General features: G+C 33.8%; 1 protein-coding gene across 1 annotated transcript; it reads left to right on the top strand.

Annotated features, from left to right (window-relative positions):
- The first annotated feature begins 2,521 nt into the window (after nucleotides 1-2,521).
- LOC105129279 (epidermis-specific secreted glycoprotein EP1-like) lies at nucleotides 2,522-4,050 on the top strand. The gene has a single exon (XM_011031271.1). The coding sequence runs from the start codon at nucleotides 2,585-2,587 to the stop codon at nucleotides 3,869-3,871; it is 1,287 nt and encodes a 428-aa protein (XP_011029573.1). The 5' UTR covers nucleotides 2,522-2,584; the 3' UTR covers nucleotides 3,872-4,050.
- The last annotated feature ends 506 nt before the right edge of the window (nucleotides 4,051-4,556 follow it).

Raw genomic sequence — 4,556 nt, 5'->3', positions numbered from 1 at the left:
AAATCATTCTATCTCGATTTACACATAAGTTAGTTTTAAAATACTCTTCAATCATTAATGAAATGATTATTAAACTAAGATAATTTATCGTGTTATTATGGACATTAAATTCGGTTTCTTGAATTTTATAAATAACTTACTTAAGTGACTAAATGAATTTTGTTCCCAATTATTTCTCATGGAGACAATTACTTAACTGTGAGCCCAATGAAAAGTTCTGGATGGAGAATTCGGATAATGTTTTATCCTTCGGCATTTCTGCATGAATCAGCTGGTCCCCGGGACATGAACATGCACCCCTGTGTTTGCAAGCCCAAGACTTGGTGCAATGCCCCCTTTAAGCGTGGAAGTGTAACATCTGCACTTAAATTGCTGTTTTATTTCTTACAATATTTGATCGATTAGATTAAATGATCATCTTACCAATCTACAAATGAATACGAGGAAGAAAAATGATCAGACAAAGATCTAGTACCTGAACGTTTTTCAGCATTCGCTTGGGACAATATCCAATTACGTCTGTAGAAACTGAATTAATTAAGCCAACCATTAAAGGAGACGAGCAACTAGAAATTCAAGGTAAATATATGTTAATTTTTTAAAACAATCATAAGCATGTGGTTCTTGATTAATTAAATATATGCAAATCTGGAGTGATATTTTTTAAATAAAATGATGTAGATGCAATTGATAGAACTCGTGTTGCTGCTTGGTCTGTTGCATAAATAAATAAAAAATTCATGGTAAAAGAGCTTCACCTGTGACGCAAAATGTCATGGTTGCTTGTTCTCCTGTGATGTTCATGTTTGTCAATTGTAGTTGGGAAGGAATAATTAATGATGCATGTGCATTTATGGATGCATTATCTTCATAAGGAAATAATTTTTCCATGCCAAGTGGCGCTACATGAGCACGTGCAACATTCAAATAATTAATTTTTGTATGTATTATGATTGATGATGGCTATCATAATGTTCCTGGTGCATTGCATATTAGATCTGATTGATTATTTATAAAATATAATAGAGAAAGACTAAAATTTTTAAATGAGGGCCGTACTAATATAGTACAAGTATATAAATAGATATAAGTTTAAAGGATGTATCTCCTGAATTTATTCTTAAAAAATTATCAATTTAAATTTTATAAATTTTAGAAATATTAAAGATTTACATGATTATTAATTTTATAGCTCATAAAATTAATCAAAATATATATAAATTGCCTTAAATATCTATATTAATAAAAAATATTTAAATAAATATATCTTGACAATAATAAATTAATTTGATAAAAAAATCATTATAGATTAATTGTGGAATGATTATAACATTTATTAAAAATTTTAAATAATATTGTTAAGTGTAAAATTTTATTATTAATACACTCTAATAGTGAAAAGTATTATAATATCATGTTTATTCTAACATCTCATTTGATTTAATTAGATGAAATATTTATAATGATAAATGATGATAAAAAAATATTTGTGTATTTTAAAATGTTAACAATATCATATTTTTTATCAAATGAAAAAAAAAATAACATGAACACATTTTTTTTATTTTACAGAAGAAGAAAATAAAATAAAACTAAAAAAGAAAAAAGAAAAATTGTTTTGTATTAATTAACAGTACCTAACATTTTGTCTTGTTAGCCATCGTATTCAAGAAGGGGATAAGGGCGCCGAGTCCCCTTATTGGCTATATACGGATAACTTTGTTTAAGGACGTCAGCTTTGACCGCAGGATTTCTGAGCTGTTAGTATTTGACCAGAAGTCAAGCGGCATCTATCATTCAATGCTTCTAGTTCCTGCCATGTTCGAAGCCGTCGCGCGATTTACATTTTTTTATTTTGCATAAAGCCAGCTTCACTCACTTGCATCATAATCAAGAGTACTTTTCTCACTGTCAAATGATCAACTTTTGCCAACTACGTAATATTAAAAAAGTATTTGGCGCCGTATTTACATCGTATATAAAACTATTTCTTAAAATGTATTTAAAATATAAAAAAATCGTCAAAATTGGTGGTTTTTTTTAAGTGATTTAGAAATATTTTCATTGGTTGAAGTTAAAATAACAAAAATTATATTTCACATTTTTCTCAATTTAAATGTGTTTTTATAAAATCTTTTACACTCTGTTACTGAATTTGCTCATTTATTCAAAATCAGCACCAAATGTTAAAAATGGTATCATGCAGATCAACTTGTAGAGAACACATGTTGGTAATATCTCCACAGAGCATCGCCACGAAATTAGAAGGAAAACAAAATTATCGAGGAAAAAAAAGAAAATAGAAAAGGACAGAAAAAAGAAGCCACCCCACCATTATCACAGATCAAGATAATGATGGCCGGGCTACATCCCATCAAGCTTCCATCCCCATTATCCTCTCTTTTCTTGAACAGCAAAGCGCCCGCCAAGAAGAATCTTTGATTTAATTATAGAAAATGGAGGGCTTTCAATTACAAAAATGCCATCCTAAAGGGCTTATAAAAGGCGACCAGTCTCCGCCTTGGTTTCATATCAAAGCCACCTGAATCAAGCAAGCAACCAGAAATAAGTGTCCTCCAATCCAATGGAACTGCCATTGTTTTCTCTTTGTTTTCTCCTCTCAATATCCTTCATTGCCCATGCTACTGTTCCTCCTTCTGCAACATTTAAGTACGTCAATGAAGGAGAGTTTGGGGAATACATTTCGGAGTATTTTCCAGATTATCGTCCATTGCCCATAAGTACTTCCCCTTTCCAACTTATCTTTTATAACACCACCCCAAATGCATACACTCTCGCTCTGCGTATGGGTACTGTGAGGTCAGAATCAACAATGCGTTGGGTTTGGGAAGCCAACCGAGGAAACCCAGTTCGCGAAAATGCCACTCTCACCTTAGTGGGGGACGGAAATCTTGTATTGGCAGATGCTGATGGCAGGGTCGCTTGGCAAACCAACACAGCCAATAAAGGTGTTGTTGGCTTGCAATTGCTGTCTAATGGCAACATGGTGCTTCATGATTCCAAGGGAAAGTTTATCTGGCAAAGTTTCGACTCTCCTACAGATACCCTGTTGGTGGGCCAATCACTTCGTGTCGGAGGTGTAACTAGGCTTGTGAGCCGAGCCTCTGAGACGCACAACTCCGATGGGGCCTATAGCCTGGTCATGGAACCCAAAAGACTGGCCATGTACTATAAGAGTCCGAATTCCCCTAAGCCATATATCTACTACGCTTTCGATTCAGTGTACAAAGGTCGTCTACAGAATGCGACTCTAAATTGCGCTCCAAACGGATACGACGAGGTTGCTAATGACCTCACTTTGGATCTCTCTACCGGGAACGGATTGACACTCGCTAGACCCAAATACAACAGCACGTTGTCGTTTCTTAGAATTGGGATAGATGGGAGCCTTAAGATCTACACATACAACAATAAAGTGGACTATCAAGCATGGGAAGTGACCTACACTCTCTTTTCCAGAGATGGTTTTCCGGAGGGAGAGTGCCAATTACCCGAGAGATGTGGTAAGTTTGGGCTTTGTGAAGACAGCCAATGTGTTGCTTGCCCATTGCCAAGCGGACTCATGGGCTGGAGCAAGGACTGTGAGCCAGTGAAGCCTCCAGCCTGTGGTTCTAAGAATTTTTACTACTATAAACTAGAAGGTGTTGATCATTCCATGAGCAAGTATGCAAGTGGAAGCGGAGCAATGAAGGAAGACGACTGTGGAAAGAAATGTTCAAGTGATTGCAAGTGTCTGGGTTATTTTTACAACAAAGACACATCCAAGTGTTGGATTGCTTATGATCTTCAAACCCTCACCAAGGTTGCAAACTCTACGCATGTGGGTTACATAAAGGCACCAAAACACTAAGGAAAGCTCGACCTCCTTGTATCTTTAAATTAACTCCAAACTTCCAAGTTTTCTCGTTAATGGTGGTGATTTCTTATAATTATGCTTTCTTGTTCTTATTTCCAAGTGGAAGATTGAAAACTGTATACCGCTGAATAATGATAATAAAAGACGACTGTATGCTTTAGTTCCCCACCAAATAGAATGTGTCCCTTTTAAAGTGCTGCTCGATGCCTGTCAAACTCTCCATCATTATATTATATATTTTATTGACGGATTTTATTAATATATGTCACACAACACCCAAGTATTTATTGAAATCAGTAAATTGAAATTTTATGGCCAAAATTAAGATTTATTAGCGTTCGAAAGTTTTAAATCATAAAAGCATAAAAGTATAAAATTGAAATTTTGAGTGAAATAGTTGTTCCAAAATAAATTTTGAGTTAAATAGTTGTTCCAAAATGCCTTCGAAGTTAGATAATTTGTGTTTAGAAGGTGCTAGATTTTGAGAACTTTTTTATATATTAAAAACAAATGCTCGAGGGATGCAATCATGTTTAAAAAAAGTAATAGGATCCTAATGAGCAGGAAAAAAAAACTAGTATAATTTAATTAGATAATAAAAAAAACTAGATAATGATAATAAATGGACCAATTTAAACAAAATATATCATGAAAACTTGAAAAAAAAAAGTTGTTGAAA

This window comes from Populus euphratica, unplaced genomic scaffold (genome assembly GCF_000495115.2).
Source record: "Populus euphratica unplaced genomic scaffold, PopEup_1.0 scaffold86.1, whole genome shotgun sequence".
Lineage (NCBI taxonomy): Eukaryota > Viridiplantae > Streptophyta > Magnoliopsida > Malpighiales > Salicaceae > Populus > Populus euphratica.
Note: the sequence above shows the minus strand (reverse complement) of the source record. Positions and strands in the feature narration are given on the sequence as shown.